The sequence below is a fragment of the Nyctibius grandis genome, chromosome 2 (assembly GCF_013368605.1).
Source record: "Nyctibius grandis isolate bNycGra1 chromosome 2, bNycGra1.pri, whole genome shotgun sequence".
NCBI classification, from domain to species: Eukaryota; Metazoa; Chordata; class Aves; order Nyctibiiformes; family Nyctibiidae; genus Nyctibius; species Nyctibius grandis.
Window position 1 is genome coordinate 94,566,361 of NC_090659.1, and position 22,409 is coordinate 94,588,769.

Genomic DNA, 22,409 nt, shown 5'->3' on the forward strand with positions numbered 1-22,409 from the left:
AAAAGTGTATCCTGTGGTGAGACCTAGACTCATCCTTCCCCTTCTGGATGGGGAATCCATTCTGGATTCTTGTATGTATTGCACACTGTGCTGGGTACACCACTGGCTAAAAAGTATAGCCTTTCAGAAAAGGAGGAATAACTTATAATAGGCACGGCACTGTTACTGCCTTTTTTCTTAAAACATTCCATTTACTCGGAAGTATCCTACAAAGAGAGACTGGCTGATTATAGGTCATATTGCCCACCAGGAACAGTTACTTATTCATTCAAAGAAACCTGATCCAATTGAACTTAATGCCTTTTTGTCAGTAGCTTCAAGAGGAAGAAGAACATGGTCGTTACGGTCTTCAAAGCAAAGACAAAGGTTTTTTATAAAAAAAAAGACAATGAAGAAATTTTGTCATCAGTACCTTGATTAACCAGATTCTTTCCACACAGCTCTTCTATTAAAAATACAGCTCTATTGTTTAAAACTTGCCCTTAAAAATAAAACTAAAGCATAAAGAAAAGCCACAAATTAATGTTGTGAACACTCCTCATTCCTTTTTTTTCACCTGTAAAGCAGGATGTTTCTTGCAAAAGAGGAGATCACAAAATGAGTGTGTGCCTTTTTTATATGCAAAAACCTTCATCTCCTCCTGATAATCAGGTAATTACACAAAGAAAATGGTAAATGTATACATAATAATTATTCTTCATATGACAATGCATATGTACTGGAATAATGTAGTCTTTCCCATCCAGAAGTATGCCAGGTTGCTCAGTGTCTCTTGTTTGGAAATGTGGCCCTAAGGATTTTTGTTTCTTTATCTCTGTGTTTCAAAATTTGCAGAATTTAGAAAGCAGTTCAATCATTACCATTCCTTTGACCATTTTTTTCATAACAAAAAGTATAAGGTTAGTAACACCTTCTTGTCAGATAATGAAAAAAATATATACAAGTTCAAAATGAAAGCTTTTTTAACCTTCACAGTTATGAGAGGGAGATACGTGTGGCAAGCTCTTGGTCTGGTGGATGAGATGTGTTCACTCTTCTGAGAAGAACAAATCAAGCAAAGGATTCTGTTACATGGGAAATACGGGAATAATTTACATGAATGAGGAAAGTAAATACGATATTTATGTCTCTTTCTCGGAACCATCTTAAGTAACGTCTCATAACCAGAATGTACATGCTAGCCAGCTCATAAATGTGCATCACAGCATTGAATGTTAACTTGCCTCAGACAACCTATGCATGAAGTGCTCATTTACTCATTAGTTGTCACTGCTGGTGAGGTCATTAGTATGGCAATGAACTTTCTACTAGCATAACTGTCGCTGACTACAAAGCCTCTTACATTGTATCTCTGTAAAATAATACAATGAAGATCCTATTTCTGTGAGATAGTGATGAAGCTCTAATACTTTATTTAAGAAAATTTTGTGCTATGGCCCTTCACTATGGTTAATGCAAATGTTGTGTTATGATTTTTGACATCTTTATGATATTTTATTTTTATGGTGTTATCTACATCCACAAATGAGAAAGGTCACAGGGGATTGCCCAGACACAAAAACTATAATGTTTGCCCTTGAGATCTTCCAGCTGGAAAAACCAAACAGTATGTTCACTCTCTCGAAGATGATTTCATGAGTATGATAAAAAAAGAGAAATGTTAACTAAGGAAATGATTATAAATACTGCTAAGAATGCAAAGCCAAGTTTTCAAAAGAAGAAATGGAAGCAAAGTGAATGACTACATGGTAAAGAGAGTAATGTAGCAGATATTTCAAGTTTAGCTCCAGCACTTCCAAATTTAGGTGCTCAACTTTAAGTTTGTATTGTCAGAGTACGGTGCTGTGTGTAATCATTTGCAATTTTATGTATTTTGGAAGTATATTCCATGTTATAACAAGTGGTCTTTTCCTGTGCCAAGCCATCCCTTAAATTAGACTTGAATGAGCTGGCAAATTATGTCATCAGGAAGAAATGGAGGATGTGGTGGATCCGGAACAGGGATTCCCAGCCTAAAACCCCTTGGCTATTTGTGCCTTTTGAAAACAGTAGAGGGACTTTCAAACGAAGACCGTTCCTGGCAGAAGGAGGAGTGAGCTGAAGGAGGCCAAAGCTGTCAACAAACCACAATCCAGAGACACTGGTAGTTGTACTCTCCAAATCCCAGCTGCTTCTCTGGCCTTTCATGCTCTGTAGGACACCAAGAAGTCACACAGAGAAATTGCAGGCTGACTGAGAAGGGGGTGTAAGCCTCTGTGTCAGCCTAAAGCTTCCCACTGCCAAATTATCAGGGGGCTCAATTGCACTAGGCTTGTTTCATACATCTGGAGGTAACTTTTTGCACCCTGTACTTTGGAGGATGCTGCTTCACGTGCTACACTATTTCTGTATTTTTGAAGCCTCGAAAGCAATGGCAAAATTTTAAGAGTGTTATGCAGTAGGAGATATTTCACCAGCTTCATCCAGCTCCACTTTGGACTTTTCCTCTGCATGAAAAGTACTGAATAAATCTAAGTTGTTAGTGACTGGGTAGAGCAGAGACTGCCTGAAGGCAGTGAACAGATCTGTAGGCTGAGTGAGAAATGATAAGAGAAAATTCAGCTAAGAGGATTTGGGCTTCATCAAACTTCACATTATTTAGACCATTAACAAAGGAACAGAGAGAGGTAAGGACTGAGAAATGATATATATATATAAGGGCTTAACATTCATGACTGTAATTCTTTTATGTGGCCCTTTCAAGGATTTTTAAAGGAGAGAATAATGCATTGTTGGCCTCTTGCAGAGCGATACATTTCTTAGGCCCACTTAGGACACAAAGGTGCTTTACCTGTATTTATCAGCGTAGGCTCTATTTACAATTCTATAGATTCCAGTTAAACAGTATTCAAAATTCAACTCTAATTTTTCTAGGAAGGGGAAATGCTTGGGCTTTTTACACCTGTTCTCAGTAATGACTTCTGTGCTTTAAAACAAATGGAATAATTTTCAGTGTTTAATGGGATTTTGCTTTCAACAGTTACAAATAATCTAATTATCTAGCCACTCTGGGTACTGGATGATTTAAGAATTAAAGACACGATTAGAATCTGTTACAGTAATTAGAATCCATTTTAAACCAATTGCCTGTGGCATTACATGGTCTAGTGAAAGAAAGGCTGCTGGCTAAATGCTCTTCTTCCACTAAATGCAAAAACAAATGTTAGCACAATTTTTTTTTATCTAAGAAAGTCAAGATTTCAGAAGTCAAGTAAACCAAATTATCTGTCCTTTTTTTATGCTGTTTTTTGAATATTTCATATATCACTGAAGCCAATGGAAGAAAGACCACTGATTGACGGGTCTTTGGATCAAATTCACTGAATAAATTTGTGAATTTAGTGAATAAAAGGAAAATTACAAATTTGGTGAATGAAAGTGTTATTATTTAGGTAAATTAGAAGTCATAACTAAACAGACGTAGGTAGATTGGGAAGCACTAGGAGAACTTCTGCATGCCCCACAAATCAGCTAGAAGCCATGCCCCACAAATCAGCTAGAAATATTTGCAGGAGTCAGTGATCAGGTAGATAACGGTGATCCAGCTGATATAATGTTCCTGGATTTCCAGAATACTCTGAAAACACTGTTTTGTCAGAGGCTGTTAAATTAAACTCTAATGGCAGAAGAAGAAAGGTTCTCTTGTAGAAAAAGAATGGGTTGAAAGATAGAAAACAAGGGGTAGGATTAAATGGTTTGTGTGCACAGTGAGGGCGGTATAAGGTAGTGTCTAACAGCACTCTGTGTTCATCAGTGCTGTTCAGCTCATCTGTGACCTGTCTGCGTGGACGCTGTAACTGAGTAAATGTGCTGGTGACACGCAGCTGTTGGCTGTAGAGAATTGCAGAAGGTCCTCATAAATCTCAGCTAATGGACAGCAAAGTATCAGACAAAATTCAGTGCTAAGAAGTAAAGAGTTACACATTAATTGGGGGGGAACCTTATCTAGATATCACAGAATCACAGAATCAACCAGGTTGGAAGAGACCTCAGGGACCATCGAGTCCAACCGTTGCCCTTACACCACCCTGTCAACTAGACCATGGCACTAAGTGCCATGTCCAGTCTTTTCTTAAACACATCCAGAGATGGTGACTCCACCACCTCCCTGGGTAGCCCATTCCAATGTCTAATAACCCTTTCTGTAAAGAAATTCTTCCTGATGTCCAACCTGAACCTCCCCTGGCGAAGCTTGAGGCTGTGCCCTCTTGTCCTATCGCTAGTTGTCCGGGAGAAGAGGCCAACTCCCACTTCACTACAACCTCCCTTCAGGTAGTTGTAGACTGCAATAAGGTCACCTCTGAGCCTCCTCTTCTCCAGGCTAAACAACCCCAGCTCCCTCAGCCGTTCCTCGTAGGTCAGACCCTCCAGACCCTTCACCAGCTTGGTCACCCTCCTCTGGACTCGCTCCAACACCTCTGCAAAACTATTTATCATTACTCAGGAAAGAGAGGAGGGCCATGAAAATGGTCAGAGGGATGGAATACCTCTCCTATGAAGAAAGACTGGAAAAGTTGGGGTTTAGCCTGGAGAAGAGAAGGCTCCAGGGAGACCTTATTACATCTTTCAGTGTATAAAGAAGGCTTATAAGAAAGATGGAGAAAGACTTTTTATCAAGGCCTGTAGTGACAGGACGAGGGGCGATGGTTTTAAACTGAAAGAGTAGATTTAGGCTGGACATAAGGAAGACTTTTTTTATGATGAGAGTGGTGAGACACTAGAACATGTTGCCCAGAGGAGTTGTGGATCCCCAATCATTGGAAGTGTCCAAAGTCAAGTTGGATGGGGCTCTGAGCAGCCTGATCTAGTGATAGATGTCCATGCCCATGGCAGAGTGGTTGGACTAGATGATCTTTAAAGGTTCCTTCCAACCCAAACCATTCTCTGATTCTATGATTTTGGAGCCACTGAGCTCAGTGTTCAGGAATGGTCCTAACGACTAAAAGAAAGTCAAGACTTATTAAGGTGGGAATTGAGAACAAGGCAGAAAACATTACTACACCACAGGAGTTCAAAGTGTGTCCACGTCTTGAATATAGTGGGCTGGCCACCTATGTCTCCAAGAGGATGTAGAAGCACTAGAAAAGATTCGAAGAAGTGTACAAAGATGACCTGGGCATGGGATACTGCCACACAAATAGAGCCTAAATAGATTGGGACTCAGCCTGGTAAAGCAATCGTTGAAGGAGGCTCTGCAAGAGCATGGACTAAGGATTTTGACAATGCGGGAGCTATCAAGAGTCTCTGATCAGTAGGTTCCACCCTCTTTCCCTGGTAAAATGAGCCTCTGCACAGGGGAAGATGCCATCTTTCATTTCTTTCCCTTACTTTTTACCCTCCATCTCATACGTCATGAAAATTCACAGGGCACCAGCTCAGCTGCAAACTTCAGGAGCAAGGGGAAGCCAAAGGATGTCTAACTGAGGCTGGAGGGCAAAACCTCGAGAAACTCCCACCTCTACAAATTTGTCAGTGAGATGGCACCCACACCGTGCCCAACACCAGCTGTGCCCAACACCAGCTCTGCCTGTGCCAGCTATAGCTATGTGAAAATGCAAAGAGTTAAATAATTTATGGCCCTTCCACTCTAACTAGCACTGAGAGCCTGGAGACTGGTAAATGATACCTAGAGCATCTCTTTGTTCAGAAACTACTTCCTATTAGTAAATGACATAGAAAGCACCTCGTTCTTCAGAAACCATTTCCTATCTATTCTGAGCTGGATCGTGGCAGATCAGGAGGACAGGGTCAACGACCGACTGACAGCAAGTTGCATGGTTGATCTGGGATCTATCAAGGTTTCTTATAATACTTTATTCTATTAGTATAGCAATATGCCCTGGTGCAAACAGTCCAGCCTGGCAGCGACTAGCTCAGCAGCTTCTTTATAGCTTGCTGTGTGTTTGCTTCCCTGTCAGTCCTCTGGAGAACATCACATTTGCCAGAGCTCATTCACCACACAGTTGCCAGGCTGGGAACCAACCCGTTTTCCTTCAGCTCGTCTCCCCATGCCCCTTGCTTCCACAGGACTAGCAAACCAGCTCAGCACCGCCTCATTTCTGCACACCTCAGTGTGATTGCCTGCATGCATTTATATTTATTTTACTTGCTCACTGTTTTGATGACAGGTGATGTGTGAATGAGGTAGAGTTTACCCTATCAGCACACCTGTTTTCCTAACATCCACTGTTCTTACATGTGTTTTTATCCAGCTGTGGTAAAGCCGGACTCTGTCCTCTTCACTCATGCCACACTTGAGTGCTTTCCAATAAAATAAGGGGTTATATTTTTCAGTTATATAAATAGGGACGGTGTTGCTATCGCTTGCCATAGTAATAACAAATAACATCCGTGTCTCGTCTGATCACAGTTAAAAGAAAATTCTCTAGACAGCACAAAAGGTGTTTTTACAACGTGTAATTTGTTATCAGTTACTACTGCAAAGAACATTTGAAATTAAATGTCAAGATATCAAAAAACTAACCTCTCCTGCTAGAGGACATAAACCGTGTTCTAATTAATAGGGCTTAAATAATATATTTTTCTGGTTTCCTTTTAATAGTGAGTCACTGTCTGAGGAAAGATGCTGAGCAGCATGGACCACTGGTTTGCTCCTGGAATGGCCGTTCTGATCTTCTGTGAATTTATTAGTGCTTAAAAAGCAAAGCACAGTAATTTCACACACACTAAGCACAGGCACCACACACAAATGCAGACAAACACAGTACGTACAAATTTAAGGAATGCTTGACTTGTTTATGTTACATAGAGGATGCATTGAAAATGCTTGCGCTTAGCGGTGTCCAAGATTGGAAAAATTGAACAGATTAAGTAATGGGTTTTCTACTGGATCAATAAAAAAAAGTGACTGTGGAGATATAAGGTATGATTCATCTCATCTAAATGAAGACATCTACGTCTGAGTTGCTCTAGGCTTCCTTTATAGTTGAGAGCTAGGTATTTTTAGAGTGGAGTTCACCTGGCCTCTGCTAGACATCTACATCTGATCAGCTGAACACACCCCAGACCCACACATGATGCTGTTGAACCTCGACAGATCTTGGAGGATGCAGACCTGTCCTTCCATTGAGAGAGGGCTTCCGCTATTTCTTGCTGCGCTGCAGAAGATACAGCTAATTCAAGCTGTAAATACCCTAGTTTGCTTTTTCTCATATTCTGGGCCAAGATCAAGTGGGAGGCCAGGAGGTGACTCAGAGCGGCAGGCAGGCAGCAGTATTAGGTGTCATCTCTTTTCCTTCCCCTCGGAAGAATGGTAATGGATTACAGTTACCACTTGCAATAATTTATATTAGCCCAGGAAGCAGCTAATTATGCTTGATTGCTGGCAACACTCATGTCTTCCAGGGCAAGAGAGTGAATTTTTCCTTCTTCTGAATAAATGAGAAGCCAATGATCGGGGGGGGAGGGGAGTCTACAAAACCAGATGAGCTGAAGCGGAACTGTGCTTTCAACACATTTGAGAACCGTTGCCCCAGGTGCATGAGGAAATCCCTGATGACATCAGACACCAAGCTCTTTACATCTCCCTCGCCGTGAAACTGCTCTAGACTGAGGTGCTGCTGCCATGAGAATGGAAGAGTGGCACTCCCATGCCTAGTTTCGAGCCTCTGGGTTTTGCTAGTGCAAAGAGAGATTCATCTAGTCATTCAGGGCATCTATTTTATGCTGCAACTCTGAACTGTCCTGTGGCGAACCTTCTCTAATTTACAGTATATCCAGAGTATCTAATGCCTCCTAAATGGGATGCATAAATACCCTACCCTACACACCAAGAAAGGCAGGAAAGATCTGCCCATAAGAAACACCTCTAAGAAAATTACCCTAATAAGAATTTGGGAACAACTGGCGTAAAACAGGGAAATCCTTTTTTCAGTTGAGATAATTTTTTCTTTTCAGATGTTAAGGTAATGATGGATAATCAATATGGGAAATAAACACGTCTTTAAAACAAACTTGAACCCAGTAGTCCTATCACTGGTGTGTATTCTTTCAGTGACAGTGCTGCTCAGTTCTCCTCCATTTCCCGTTGTTGTTGATTTCCATTGCATAATTACTACATTACAGCACTTCTTAGACTGTGGCAAGCAGAATATTGCAAGCAGAGAATACAGTTTTAGACTGCAATATTTATGTCAAATCCTCTCAAAGGCTAGAAATCTGCAATTACGTGCTGAAATAGTGCCTCACTTACCAACTGATATGGTCCAAACAGCAATTATTTTTGCAAAAGCCTTAGTTCTTGAGTTGAACCGGCTGTGATGGATGGGGTTTCGAATGGCAATATAGCGATCCAGTGAGATGGCACAGAGGTGCATGATGGAAGCAGTGGAGAAAAGCACATCCAAGTAGATCCAAACGGCACAGAGCTTTGTAGGTAGAGGCCATGTGTATCCTGCACAAGAGAAAGTTGACATCAGCTGAGAATATGGCATACATCTTTTGTTGTGACACATACGTCTCAGTACATGTATCCTTCTAGGAGGAACTAGTAGTAAGTGATATGTTCAATAGAAGCTGCCTGACACTGTTTTAAGAAACTTTTTTATTTGCTTGCAACCTTCTAACTCTGTAGCTTTTGTGATTAACTCTGTTTCTCTCCCAGGCTACAAGCAGTGTATGTTTTTCGCTTTTAAATTCTGTTTGCAAAATGCTAATGCTTGATGTTACAATTAACCATTTCCGGCAGCAAATCTATGGTAAGAGAAGCAATTTTGTCATTGTAAACCTGCAAGTTCTCAATTTTATTTTATGACTTTTTATGCATGTAAATACTGTATTATTAACACCTGCTGATATGCAAAGCCACCTAAATTCTGAGGCTGAAACTTTACATTTAGTGGCAGCTGAAGGAAGAAATGTATTTTGTTGCATACCAGTGATATTTATCTATCTCACTTGTCTTCAGGCACCTGCAACATACTTAAATAAGGATATTCCCTGTATCAATGGATATTGATAGGCTCCTCCAGAGAGAGTAATCCAAAGCAAACGCATTAGTGTGTACCAATATCCAACCTACATCTTCTTTCCTTGTTCTTTCCACTAGCCATGAAGAATAATTGATTGTTGTCCTTTCTGGAAGCTATTGGAAGATGGCTATCATGTCTTGCCCATTTTTTTTCTTTTCCTCTTCCAGACTAAGCAAAGCCAATTCCTTTATCTTTTGCTTACAGATGATGCTTTTAAAACTTTCGTGCTTCTTGTTTCACTGCCCTGGAATCTATTTAATTTATCCACACCTTGCTTATCATTCAGTGACCAAAACAGGGCTCGGTACTCTTGCAAACGCCTCCCGACTGCTAAGTGAAGTACAAGATTGCTTCACGGGTCTTGCAGGGAATGTCCTTACTTACACAAGCTGGAATGATGAGTGCCTTTTGTATAAAAATATCGTACTAGTGACACATGCTTAGCTTATGATCCATTTTGACAGCCAGATCTTCTTCAGCATTCCTGAAGCCTGGACAAATTTCCCCAGAAGTAGTTGGTTTGCTGTCTTTTTCCTAAGTTGGTATCTTTGCATTTATCCTCACTGAATGTTATTTGTTCATCTCAGACTTTCTCTTCAGGGGTCCAGCTGATTTTTGATGATTTTGATCCCATCCCTCTGAGTGCTTGTAACCTTTCCCAGTTTGGTGCTTTCGGAAAGCTGTGTAAGCTCTCACTTTATGCACTATACAAGTTGTTAGGAGCAGTGCTGAGCAGACCCAGGCTAAGCAGAGCCCTGCAGGACCTTCATTCAAAGGCCCTCTAGTCCTGCAGGGAACCACTAACTCCTCTCCTTGGAGCAAGTTTTGCAGTTATCTATGTCCTTATCTTGCGGTGATTTAATTTAGAGCATGTTACCTGAGCTGCCCATGACAGTGCAGCATGGGGCAATGCCAAAGCTGGTACTGTGAGAACATGTTAGTGTTTCAGGGGGTGCCTGTCTCCTTTGGAGATACAGTACAAGATTTGCAACACTAGGAACAGAGAGAGAGGCAGAGGAGCTTGGTCTGTGCCTAATTAAATTTAGTGTCAACACCGAGGAGACTATTTCTTGGTGCTCTTGGACTGCTGTGATATGAGCTGACCCTGACAAGCCATACAGCATTTATGGATACGTTTTATCTTGTTTTCTCATCTTCCAATGGGGATTCTGGTCTCTGGAGTGTGTTATGTGAGGGCTGGCTTTCAGCGGCATGTCTTCCCAGCAGCATCTCTCTGTCAGGCCAGGACAGTTTACACATGGAAAAGTGATAAAGTATTTTTACACTTGACAACATGCATTTGTTTTCTTGTTTCAATGGCCTTTGGGAACACATTTGCCATATCCTTCTAGACGTGTTGTCCTTGCTCTAAGCCTGGATGGGGCATGGATAAAACAGCATGCATCAGATAAACTATCTTGCAGATTACAGGGCCAAGAAAGGGGAAAGTACGTGAGAGGAGACAACTGTGGATGCAATAAGAGTTGGGAAGGGTGTAGATAACATCCTCCAGGCAGGCCTTGGGACATTTTATGTGGCACATGGCACAGGACACCTTTGTCTTGCATTGTGCTCTGGCCGCTGTCCAATTCACCTCTCGACATATCCAAGGGGAAACAAAACAGAACAAAACAAAAGAGAACAATACAAAACAAAACAAATCATGTCTGCAATTTAAAGACTGGATAGGCAGGGAAAGTTTTACAAGGTCCGGGGTTTCATGTGGTCCGTGAGAGCTCATGAGATCCAGGAGCCCATATGAGGGAGTCCCATCCAAGGGACAGGCAAGTGATGCTTGTGCATCTATACATTTTCAGGTTGAGAGGCTGAGAGGGAGGACAGATATCCCCTAGGATGAGATAATATTTTCTTCCTGATGTAGCCAGACAGTAGCATCCAGGAGAGGAGAAGTGTTTTCTGACAAGGCCTTTCAGGCTGGGCTGCTGCTTGTTGGTAACAGGAGGTACGGGAAAACTGTTTTGAGTGAAAGGCTAAGGAATTGCTGTGAGGAAATAAAAGAGGAGAGTCTGTGGACATGGGCAGTTGCTGAGGAGGCCCTGTGCACTGTCCTGCCTTGTCAGAAGAACATCATCTGAGGCTATGTCTGGGGTCAGCACTGGGCTGGACAGGAGCCCTCTGAAACGCCTGGTCCTTCCACTGCAGCATGGAGTTACACAGCATCTGCCAATAAGCCCGACAGCTGCTCCACGCTGTTACTATCACCCCACAGTGTGGGACGACTCTCCACAGCCATCCAGCACCCTACGTGGTTTTGGGTGGGAACCAGCGCTGTTGTACAGTTCTGTGAGTTTTCTGCTCTGTGGGCATGTCCACCTTGGCAGGACATGCTGGGTGTCTTTTTTTCCAGCGGAGACTGGTGCTGCAGGGTGGACAGAGATGCCTGTCTGGCCCAAAGGGTGGAGGCTGGGGCAGGCACATGGCTGGTGTGGCCAGGCACCCTAACGGGAATTGCCCATAGTAGCTGTAAAGCTCTCAAGAGGGAAATCATCTCTCTTTTGAGCAAAACAGTCACAATCCCCCTTCAAGGGACTGTGGGGCAGGTGGTGGAGCACTCTCGTTCCACAGCCTCGGAAGTACCCCAGCAGAGCAAGGTGGGTGCAAAGGCCCCTGGTTTGGGCTCAGGACTGTCAACATAGGTGATGTGGCTGATGCCGCCTGCATCCTGACCTTTCTTCGGGCAGCTGAAGCGAAGCGAATGCTCCTGTGTAAGGGGATGTTTCCCTCTGCACCATCACTGGTTGTCCTGGAGATGGATGGCGCACCATGCTGAGATGGCTCTTCTGGTACCTGCATGCACCACCAGATGATTTTTCACCGCAAGTTACCCTGCAAAGGCCTCTCCTTCTTGCCCGTGCAAGGGAAAAAGCAGGGACAGAGGAGGCAAAGCCAGCACACTCCCTCCCCTATGGCTTTAGGTACCCTGCTGCTCCTCCGCACCAGTGATCGCAAAGGAGGGCGACGCAGCCTTACCCCCCCACAAAGAGGGTTTCGGCTTTGCTGCATGCAGGAAATCCCACGTCCCGCCCTCCAAATCACTTCCGAGCCGGGTGCCTCTTTCCTCTCTTGGCAGCAGAGCGTGGCCAGCAGGAGTCCCTGTTGCATGTCGCAGGGAATCACGCAGGATTTATAAGGGTTTTGCTCATCTCACGTATCGGACAATTTCTACTCCCGCGGCTCTCTTCTACGCTGTTTTCCCACCGAAGGTAATCACACCACTAATACAATAAATCACAACGTTACACTGTCACTGACGCCAAATACAGTTTGCAAATGCTACTGAGAGCAATCTCTGTAGAAATACTGAAACCGGGAAATAAACTTCCAGTTTTCTGGACGGAATCTCTCTTAAGTCACAGGCTCACGCTTGGACTTTTAGTCCCAAAATAGTGAAGCAATAGAAATCTTTGCAAACAACCTCGCTTTCCTCCTGTCATTGTCTGGCTGCTCCTTGAACAGTAGTAATTCAGTTGTGGCACTGGAAAACTTATTTCTCGAAGTTTAGAGATTATAACAGCCTGACAATATTTGTACTGAACACATAGGCTGCTGTTTTTTCTACATGAGCTGTGCTGCAAGTGATTTTGGTGAAAATGAGAAGAAAAGTCTGCTATTAATCACCTGCAAGGGTATGAACTGTGAGTTATTATTAATTCTTAAATAACTTCTCTTAAGAAATCACAGCTTTGCATTTGTAAATGTTACTAAAAATTAGGCAGAATTAATTCCCATCCATTTTTTAGCTCCCACAATATTTATTCCAGCATTTGCTGGCAAGTAGATCTCTAAGCAGGGTATTAGCGTTAAGAGAATTATTTACATTTGTATTACTTCATTACAAAATAATTGAAGGGGTTGCCTACTTTGAATCTAAAGGTAGTCATTAGTGCTTCTGTGCGTATTTGCAGAGCAAAGTAACTGGCAGGACCCTACATTCTCATTAAGAATACTGATTATGAGCCAGGGAAAAAACCTGAAAGAATAGAGAGAACAGAGCATCTTCATAGACACTTTGAGACAATTCCTCCAGCAGCTGAGTAATAAACTAATGTTCTGGACTGTGTTTAAAATGCCTGTAACTACAAATACAAAGTAGCAAAAGATTCAAGTACTTCACCTATTCTTACATCCATTAACCAATTACATATATTTCACCTTGTATGGAGTGATCACAATTTTTTGTGGTAAGAGAATGAAATAATAACAACAACAACAACATGTGCATGCAATGTTTAAAGCTTCTTGATACATGTGGTACGTTACACAGCTAATACTCACCATACAGTATCGTTAACATTGACACCGGCATGACAAGGAAACCCAGCAGCATATCAGCTATTGCAAGTGACATTAGAAAATAGTTAGTGGCATTCTGTAGTTTTTTCTCCAGTGACACAGCCATGATGACAAGAATATTTCCAGCAATGGTTAAAAGAATCACTATCACTGTCAGCAAAGCTGGCCAGTTTTTCTGTGAAAGCTGAAACAGGGAAGAGTAGCACGGTGGACTCATGTTACTTTCACATGAGAGATTGGTTAGGTTTTCAGAATCCACAGTCAAGTTAAAGAGATGTGATATATTAATCTCTCCAGCTCCATAAACATTTCTGTAGAGTCTTCTCTCATGATGTATTTGTATTAAGGAGTTTGCAGTTGGGTTCACAGAGCTCTCCTCATCACAAAGAATATCCATTGCTAAGTCCAAAACCGGTGAGATAAATAGTGAAAAATAGGAAATTATCACTCTTTGTCACCATCAGGCTTTATATTCCTCAGCTGTCCGTGCCAGAAGTTGATGGAGCACAATCTTTTGTCGACTGTATTTTTGCCACTAGCTTGATGTAGAAAAACATCCCAGAATCACTCTGAATGCTGAAATGTTTTGTTTTCAGTTCCATAGGAAGTCCAGTGTTGGCATAGATTGAAAATCCAGCTGAAAAGCAAAATCAAACTGTAGGGTAAAGGATGTGGACTTGAGGCTTCAGAGAGCAAAAATGTTGGAGAAATAAAGGAGAAAAAACTTTTGCAACCACTAGGACTCCCCTCTGGAGCTACATCTTATTGCTATTGGTAACTGTAATCACACAATTTTAAACACAGCAGTATTAAAATAGCTTGCCATACAAAACAGCAGAGCTCTCGCTTCCCTATTAAGAAAGTTGATTAAAGATTCCATCCAGCATCTTTCTCTTGAAATAATTAGATATGCTCTTATTTATAGTTCATCTTCCATAATATGGCTGATAGTCTGTGACTTCTGTTGTATTTCAGTATAATTTTCAGCCTCATATCAGATATTACACATTCTGCTCTGTGCTGATTTTTATAGCTAATTGTACCTTTTGGCCCAGCCTGGCTTCAGAATGGAAATTAAACAACTAGATGCTAAGATAAAAAAATAACAATTTAAGGAAGACTTACGTTGTGCTTCAGAGCCCACTCTCAAACTGCAATTAGGTGCACTTTGTACCCTGATTTATCATATTCTTCACTGTGTTTAGCCAGATTTGTGTCCTTTTTCTTCAACCTCCTCCAAAATGGTGGTATTTGGAATAGTTTTTTTGACTTCTAAACTGCACACTTGAGTGAAGCCAGTTCCCGTGCTGCGAGGCTTGCTCTTTTCTTCTGAGAGATAGGCTGCTTGCCGACTCTTTCCTTGTGCATTTCCCCTCCCCAGGGCAAGCTATATTTAAAATAATAATAATATCAGAGCCCTCCTCGAAGTGACACAAAAGAAAGAGCACGCACACGAAAAAGCAGACTGCACGGAGGAATTACTGATTTCAACAGGAATGGAATTTCTTGCTTGCTGCCTTGTTCGCTTTGTCAGACCTCCCACTATCTGGATGTCATAAACTGCAAGGTAGCAACAGCGGAGGAGGGCAGGGGAGGGCAGACCAAAGAGGGTCTTTTTAATAAACTAGCAGCTTTTTCAGTGTGTGTTTCGGAGGTCCTCTGCTTGGGTGCTTTTTGAATGCACGCTTTCCGTTTGCAGAGGATGTCTTGCAAATACAGCTGCATGCAATTACAGTGTTTTACAGGATGCAGGCTTAAAAGAGACAAAATCTAAGGCTCACAATGGAAGACACTAGTGAAAAATGTAAGTGTGAAGCTTTTTCCATGTAGAGGGGAAATTATAACACCCTTAAAAGGAGGGAGTAATATTCAGTCCTTTTCAGTTTTACCTCCACGTCTGTGCTGACATGTTAATCAAATTGACGATAGGTATTTATAAAAAATTGAAGTCTCTCTGACGTCACGCTCATTTGTCAGGAGGTTGGTGTGACAATTAACCCCAGCAACCTGTCCCAAGCAAGCGTCCCAAATAAAGGAGTTCAGCAAAGCAAAACACTGTACAGCAGAGGGGGAAACAAAACAGCCTTCCACTGTTTCTGCCTCGTACCTCTGCTACCAGGACATGGATGAAGAAGTAGCCAACTCTTCAGTTTTCCACCTAGCACAAAACGTACTCCCAGATTTTCTGAGACTTACAGTTGTAAAAATTTCAGCTGAGTGGGTCCATTGGTCCCGTTCCTGTCCTGAAACACATTGCAGATTTCCCTCATCTAGAGGGCAGTGGCTTTATACAGGCAGGCTCAGGCACTTTGGAGAGAAAGCTCAGAGAGGTGCAAGTGTCACTGGGCACCAGTGGGTCCCAGTATGCCTGCAGGCCCATGGGAGCTGCAGTGTGCTCCCATTAGCTCAGGTCTACGTGCAGCACCTCTAACCCCACTGCAGACACCTGGAGAATTACCACAGCTAAGCTGGCACATGCTAATCTCTTCAGGGGTCAAAACCTTATCAAAGTGAGTCTCAGAGCACCTGCCAAAGCCCGTCTGAATCTATGAGGCACTGTTACAGAAAGCCATTCACAGTAAAGTTCTTTTGGGGCTGGTTTTGCTCTCAGCTGAGCCCAGACCAACAGCTGTCACAGCAGGATGGAGCACCCAGGCAGTAGCTCCTACTGATGCCCACTTGGGAGTTGGAAATGAGTCACCCTAGCACTTAAGTTTCTCAGTCCTATAAGTGAGGCCAGAAGACTGCCAGGCAACACAAACTGGTAAAAAGGGCTGATAATGCTGATTTTAGCAAGAAATGTTTCAGCCCTGGAAGTCCCAAGATCCCAAAGAGGCCATTTCCCTCTCTCCTTTAACACAAAAACCAAATGGGTTACCATATTCACCACGTGAATTCAGCATCCATGCTGCAGAGGGTTCAGCAGCCATCTCCAAGTGCCCTGTTATTTTCTTAGATTGCTCCCTCTGGGCTCTGATGACTCTTTAATGTAATAGTCATGGGTGGGAGGTACTTTTTTTGCAGGTGAATACCCAGACTGTGAGTCAGAGACTGTAGCTGCCAGCAAAGCCCAGTTTCAAGAAGCAGAGCTGTGCACTTTTCTCCCACTCCACGGATGGGATAGAGGTTTAGGACCTGGTCATCTACTTTACTGAATGAACACTCTAAGAAATAGGCTGTGTGTAAAAGGCTTGTGAATCTTGATTTCACGTCTGCAGCTCCCTGTAGACCTGAAGCAGATGCCTAAGGGACCTTGCTGTTCCTTGCAGAGTAGCTTCATCTCACTGCAGTGTCCTGACTTTCACTCAGGTACTTCATCCTTCCTCTGCTCCAATGACTCATTTAAGACTGCAGCTCTACTCTGGATGTCAGGAACATAAAAGGTAAGTGCAAACAGGCTGAATGTTGACTTGTCTAAGACCTTTGCAGATACAGTCATAAGCTCTTCAGATAGGCACTGCAACATTTCCTTTGGTCTAGCTGTAGACATATCACCACAAGGTCTGAGTGCCTTCTAAATACTACTCTGTTCCCCCCCGAAAACTATTTGATATATGTGAAACTGAGGCACAGGTAGATGAAATGTCTTTTTTAGGTTTGCCCATAAAACACAGATGAGTCAGAAATTACTTTTGTGTAGCCCAATGTGTCAGAAACAAATCCGTGATCTTACGATGCCTTCTAGCAAACTATGTTGGATATGCTAGTGAGCACAAGTGTATTGTATTATTTATCTCAGGAATTTTTTTTGACTTCAAAAACTATCCCTCTTGCCTCCCCCCAGGAACCTGAAAATGACTTCCCTTCCATATAGTATCATTAAAGGGGTCAAGCAACAAAAAAGTATCCAGCCTTCCTGTGCTGAACCCAGTGAAAGTAGGGTACCAGGGCTTCCACAGGTGCTCTTATCTCCTTGCACAATCATAGAATCATTTTGGTTGGAAAGGACCTTTAAGATTATCAAGTCCAACGATTAACTTAACACTACCAAGTCCACCACTAAACAATATCCTTAAGCACCACACCTACTCATCTTTTATCAATGATCTGGATGAGGGGATCAAGTGCACCCTTAGTAAGTTAGCAGATGACACCAAGTTGGGTGGGAGTGTTGATCTGCTCGAGGGTAGGAAGGCTCTGCAGATGGATCTGGACAAGCTGGATCGATGGGCCGAGGCCAACTGTATGAGGTTCAACAAGGCCAAGTTTTGGGTCCTGCACTTGGGTCACAACAACCCCATGCAATGCTACAGGCTTGAGGAAGAGTGGCTGGAAGGCTGCCTGGTGGAAAAGGACCTGGGGGTGTTGATCAATGGCCGGCTGAATATGAGCGAGCAGTGTGCCCAGGTGGCCAAGAAGGCCACCAGCATCCTGGCTTGTATCAGAAATAGTGTGTCCAGCAGGACCAGGGAAGTGATCGTCCCTCTGTACTCGGCACTGATCATGCGCTCTGCCTTGAGAGAACAGTGAGGTACAACTCCTAGATGATTAGTCATGTCTAAAGCCAGCCTTGAACATTGCTTTTCCTAAAGGTGAGTAGCTCTGTAAAACTGTAGATCCCATGATCTTCCATTTTTAAACAAATAAGCTTGCACTCCAATAGCAGCAGAGCCTCGGACTCTGCCACCTGCAACCCCAGGCAGCGTGTCTGCACTAAAAACAGACAGCTGCAGTCTGTCCCAGTCTACGTAAATGAAGTGAAATCTTAGCTTAAAATGGCGATAATGTGGTCTGCATTAGACATAAAGCATTCTTTAGAAACACAGCTGGCACTGGAACAGTCTACATATTGCTTTTTGATTTCTGGAAGGCACCAATGTGTCAGGTTCATGAAGGCCCCTCCTCTGTTCCCTAGCTCTGCTTGGAAATGTGGTAGGACATTAATCTGTCCTCTTGGGCAGGGTTTTTGTGCTTGGCATAGTGCACATAACTGCTTCCTAGAAATGCTGCTTTTCAACAATTTCATCTGAAAGAGAAGTAAAAAACCCAGTTTACATAACCCAAATTCAGTGTTCTCAGGATTATTTCAGCTATAAAAATCCCTGGTTTCTGAGTTTGCCATTGCCCTCCCTGATGTTTTGAGTGGATTGTGTAATCAGTAAATGTATAAACTTCAGAGGTTAATTGTTCACTCTGACATCTAAAAGTGAGGCAAGTGGAATGTGAATAATTTATGTTGTGGTCAAGACTACTACTGTTTGGTATCTCTGTTTACATTTATCAGGGGCTGTTGGAGCCGTTAATACTGTGGTGCCTCGAGATGTGTGTCAGAGCCTAGTTATTACAAACCAGAACAAATAACTAAACAACACTGCTCTTTTTTTGACGCACGCTCCGCAGTCGAGCTCATTCTGGATCTCTCAACCTTCTTGCCCCATCCTGTTGCAGTGAGGTGAGAACAGGTTGACATGACCTTTCCAAAAATCCATGCAGGAGCAGCATCCCTCACTCTTGCTGTCCACAGGTGACGATCCCGAGCAAACGGAGTGTTGCAGCACCAGCACTCTGCGTCCTCCCCTGGGCCACGGGTCCTGATGACTGAAAACCTGTGGTAAGTAACTGGTGTGTTGTTGTGGGTGTCTCTGATATGAAGATGTCTGTATTGATTTGGTCTGGACTGCTTTTGAGTGAGAACTGAATATTAGAAGTTGAGGCTGAAGGAGAAGCTGGAATAACTGGATTTAACTATAATTTTAAGTGTAATATATACTAAGCAACCTGTAATAAGCAAATATATATCATATATATATAAATATAACTGAAACTCTTTAAACTTTCATGTCTATCCCACATGCAAATGCTAGTTCCAGTCACTGTTCAATCCCAGGTGAAGCTGTGGTTTATCTCTTACTTTTAAAAGCCTGATTGTCTCATTCATCCATGAGTTTTGGAAAGATGCGCAGTATTCCTGGTGATCTGTAGGATGTCCTCCTTTCTAACCATATGTTATTCTTTCAGGATCTGCAAGTTCCTCCTCATATTTACAGTCCCAACAAGGAGGTAAATGTGAGAGAGATCCTGGTGCATCTTAAGGCACATCTCTTATCTGCCTAAACCTGTGCACTGAGATCAGTATCATTGCACCTGCAATCACATTTAGGTTGATGTGATTCCAGTGATTCCAGTGTGATTCCAGTGTAGCTCAATGGAATTGCTATGGCATAAAACTAATGTAATGATTAGTCGGCTGGAAATGAGAGTTGCATTTTTTTTTCTTGTGTGCAATTTTAGCTATTTAAACACTTATTTTCCCATATCAGAATTTTTTCGTGGGAGGAAAAGTTCTGAAGAACTTCAGTTTAGAAGTATCCAAGAATTTTGCTTCAGTCTTGTTGATCTAAATGTAACATTTTAATATTCTTGTATTACAAATATTTTCTTGTGAGACAGCTGAGATGCAAATCATCTTATTCCCTTATTCTCCTGGACAATTTATATCCACCATAACAGCAAGCCCAGAGGCAGTTTCAAGTTGAACTGAGTTGAAATAAAATATTCTTGTTCAGTTAAAAAATAAACTGAAACGTTTGATTTGGGTCAAGCCAAAGCAGTAAAGGAAATATTTTGTTTTGATTTTCCCAAAGGGAACCTCAATGCTTTGGGCAAAATTAATTTTTTCTTGCATGAAAAGTTGATTCTGTGGAAACTTAATTTCCCGCTGGAGGCCACATTGCTGGGAAGTATCCATTAAGCTTTTGTGCTGAAGCAATGAATGGCCTGTGATGCTTTAAGGAGGAACTCCACAGCCTTATTTAAGGAAACCTCTCTAAAAATCTATGCTTTATTTTAGTGAAACCTGAAGGGACAGGTTCTTCTTCATGTCTTCCTCTCACCTGTAAATATTAACTATTTATATATCTGACAATAGCTTTTATATCACCAGAGGCCTCTGCAGACATTTGATTTACTAAAACACATTTGGCTTTAGATATTTTCATTTCAGCTCTGCTAGGAAGAAGCTGGCAGGTTGGCTTGTTCTGAGACAATATTATGCTGTGTTCTGATCGTCTGAGTTACAAATTGGCCAGTTCCTCTGTAGGTAAAATTTTATTTCATCCAGACACACATCAGTGCAAGTCCCATGACATAAAGCTCTATATTCCAGCATTAGTACCAGAATCTCTTCCACTAATTTTTTTCCTCAATTTAAACTGTCAAGCAGTAGTGAGCATTTTCCACTTGATTTGCCTCAGTGTACTGCTTAAAGATGCACTGTCTCCTCTTGCTGCCCACAATTAACACTGGTCATCATCCACAGCCTGTATCACCTCAGCTGTTATCCAGTGAAATAATGCCTTTTTAATGGGGTGATCAAAACCATGCACCATATTGCAAAGATGGCACTGTGGGAACTTTCTGCCAAGCCAGTCTCATCTGTGGGGAGTCTTGCATGCCTGTTAAAAGCTGTTTTATCCTTTCATCAGGTGCTAGACACTGCAGAAGAAGGTGGATGGATTCATCCTTCCTTCCTTTCCCCTCCTCCAGTAACTTCCATCACTTTGTAAAAGATAATATTTTTATTTTTTCCTCTATTCACTGCTGATGCTTACTTGTAATTTTAGATCCTACAGTATTCAAATTAGATTCTTTTTCCCCCTCAAGGTCAGTAAAATACTACAAAAGGAAAACAAAAACTGTTTCAATTTTTTGTGTTCCAGGCATTGATTTGTCAGTATTTCTCTGGGCTTTTTTTTCTTCTTGTTTCTCTAGTAGCACATAAGGAGAAAACCAAGCGTAAGCTGAATCCATGAGGACATTGCTACATTTCTACTTGGACATTGATGGATGGAGATGCATTTAAAAGAAAAAAAAAAAAACCAATGTTGAATCCGAACAGGTGGGTCACCTCTAGTGATTTAGCAGCATTACTCAGTGGCAGGGAGTAACCCAAATCCGTTCGTACTTCCCGTCTCCCCAGAAGCTCATGGGTTCACCAGCGTATGGCAGACAGTACGAGAGACCTGTGAAATACACGGGGACCTCTCAGACCAGCAGGAGTTAAGATTACAAATATTTTTTCTTTGCATACCTTTCTTGCTCTTTAAATATGGCAGAACCAAACAGCTGCAGCCCTGAAATGATGATCTTAAAAAAAATAAATATAACTGCTATTTGTTACAGCTCTCTATTAAAACTGACAGGTGACTACTGTTACGTTTTCCCTCTCTTATTCCTGGGATAGCACATTTTCCAACTTGTTAAGTTGCAGCACGTAATTTATAACCAGCAAAGTGGAAAACATTATGCAGCGCATGAATTAGCATCATTATGAATGTCTGTTATTGAATGTGTGCTATATTTCTAGAAACATGCAGTTATTCCTCCTTGGCAAACCTAAGATTTTTGTGTTTTGTTTAATTATATTTGACTGGTTAGAACAGCTTTAATTGATGCATGCAAGAGTTCTCTAAAGGACAGTCCCCAATAGGTCTGATTTTGAGGCAAAGTTGTCTTTTTGCAAACATAGTCCAGCATTAAAACAAGGTTGTTTGGGCAATGTGGACTGGCACAAAGGTGCAAACTTGTAACAGAGACACTGGCTGATTGGGTCCTTAAATAGTAATCATAATATTGTGACTGTGGCTTGTCAACAGTGTTAGTTAGCATTATAGGTTAGGATCATAGAATCATAGAATCATAGAATGGTTTCAGTTGGAAGGGGCCTTAAAGATCATCTAGTTCCAACCCCCCTGCCATGAGCAGGGACACCTTTCCACTAGACCAGGTTGCTCAAAACCCTATCCAGCCTGGCCTTGAACACTGCCAGGGAGGGGGCAGCCACAGCTTCTCTGGGCAACCTGTGCCAGTGTCTCACCACCCTCACGGTAAAGAATTTCTTCCTCATATCTAATCTAAATCTACCCTCTTTCAGTTTAAAACCATTCCCCCTCGTCCTGTCACTACACGCCCTTGTAAAAAGCCCCTCTCCCACATTCCTGTAGGCCCCCTTCAGGTACTGGAAGGCTGCTAGAAGGTCTCCCCAGAGCCTTCTCTTCTCCAGGCTGAAGACCCCCAAGTCTCTCAGCCTCTCTTCATAGGAGAGGTGCTCCAGCCCTCTGATCATCT

At 42.3% G+C, this 22,409-nt stretch overlaps 1 protein-coding gene across 1 annotated transcript in view; it reads right to left on the bottom strand.

Annotated features, from left to right (window-relative positions):
• Window positions 1-13,740, bottom strand: part of HTR2A (5-hydroxytryptamine receptor 2A) — a 30,717-nt gene extending 16,977 nt beyond the window's left edge. Inside the window, exons 1-2 of the mRNA XM_068395237.1 lie at window positions 13,326-13,740; window positions 8,252-8,452 (exon numbers count right to left, since the gene is read on the bottom strand). Of these exons, the coding sequence (XP_068251338.1) occupies window positions 8,252-8,452; window positions 13,326-13,740 (616 nt within the window). The remainder of the gene's footprint in view (window positions 1-8,251; window positions 8,453-13,325) is intronic.
• Window positions 13,741-22,409: the final 8,669 nt, after the last annotated feature.